The 1,227-nt window shown below is 52.2% G+C and overlaps 1 protein-coding gene across 1 annotated transcript in view; it reads left to right on the top strand.

The window, feature by feature from the left end:
• The first annotated feature begins 7 nt into the window (after nucleotides 1-7).
• GINS3 (GINS complex subunit 3 (Psf3 homolog)) overlaps nucleotides 8-1,227 on the top strand; it is a 2,986-nt gene continuing 1,766 nt past the window's right edge. Inside the window, exon 1 of the mRNA XM_010140342.1 lies at nucleotides 8-211. Coding sequence (XP_010138644.1) covers nucleotides 125-211 — 87 coding nt within the window. The 5' untranslated portion in view covers nucleotides 8-124. The remainder of the gene's footprint in view (nucleotides 212-1,227) is intronic.

The following is a 1,227-nucleotide window of genomic DNA, read 5'->3' as shown; positions in this document are numbered from 1 at the left end:
GTGGCTTGCGAAAGGTCTGCACGACAGCAAAAGAAGGATCATTTCTGTGGAACTGCCCAAGATTTACAAGGAATCCTGGAGGACCGTGTTCAGCGCCGACGCCAACGTGGTTGATTTGCATAAGATGGGGCCATACTACTACGGGTTCGGCTCCCAGCTCCTCAATTTTGACAATCCAGACAATCCTGAGATAGCTCAGACTATCCTGCAGGCAAGTATCTGTGCTTTGTCCTTAGGCTTTTCCACCTCGCTCTTGTTCCCGGCTGCTCGGCAGTCTTCAGGAGAAGTATCCTTGTTTTAGGGCAGGTGGCTTCTGGGTGGAGCTTGGATTTCTAGCTCTAGGGTGACCTTCCTGGCAGCTACACGGGTGGAAGCCTCGTATGTGCATCCAGAAGTGTCATGTTAGCAGGGAGTTTCCACACTGCAGATATGATATTTCGTAAAATCCTGTGAAACAGGACTAGAGGAGATATAAGATTATTGAATCATGCCCGTGCTGCAAGGCAGGATCAATTCACTCTCTGTTATTTCTACTTCTATGCTGTTTTTAAAGCTCTGCTGTCTCCTCACTGCTCCGGGCAATCCATTTCAGTGCTCTGTCGTCCTGCGATGCCTAAAGCTCCTCCACAGCAGTACAGGCTCTGTTCGGTTTGTCTCATGCAAAGCAAATGCCGAGGACAGACCAATCCCCTTCCTTCCTGCAGCAGCCCCCCTTCATTGGGTACCTCTGCGGGTGATGCTTTCTAACCTCTAGTTGTCCTTACTGGGCCCTGATGACCTGCATCCCAGCTGACCCGCATCCGCTGGGACCTGTGGTACCCTGCAGGGCACCCAGCCTCCTGCTTGGGTCTTGTGCCGATGAAAAGGAATGCTCGAGGCTGTGCTGCTCACTGCTCATCGTGGTGCAGCCACTTCTTATTCAAAGCCGAGTGACATTGGTAGGTGTGGGATTTGTGGTCCGTGGTGGGATGGTCCAGCTCACCCACTCAGTGGCTCCTCTTCCTGCAGTTGTAGGATTCCCTGTTTCTCCCTTGATGTCAAACCTTACCCTGGTCCCAGCTGAGTGACATCCTGGGGTTTTCACCCCATCGCTCTCATTTGTCAAGGTCATTAGGGGTGTTCTGCAGCCGTGCCCCCTCCTTCTCTTGCATGGTGTTGGCTGATTGTCACTTCTGTTCCTGTGGCGAGCCGATGAATTGATACTCCAGAAGTTCTTGGCTCCAGACA

Source organism: Buceros rhinoceros, unplaced genomic scaffold, assembly GCF_000710305.1.
Source record: "Buceros rhinoceros silvestris isolate BGI_N320 unplaced genomic scaffold, ASM71030v1 scaffold26847, whole genome shotgun sequence".
Taxonomy (NCBI): domain Eukaryota; kingdom Metazoa; phylum Chordata; class Aves; order Bucerotiformes; family Bucerotidae; genus Buceros; species Buceros rhinoceros.
The sequence above is the reverse complement of the archived record's forward strand: the minus strand, read 5'-3'. Positions and strand labels throughout refer to the sequence as shown.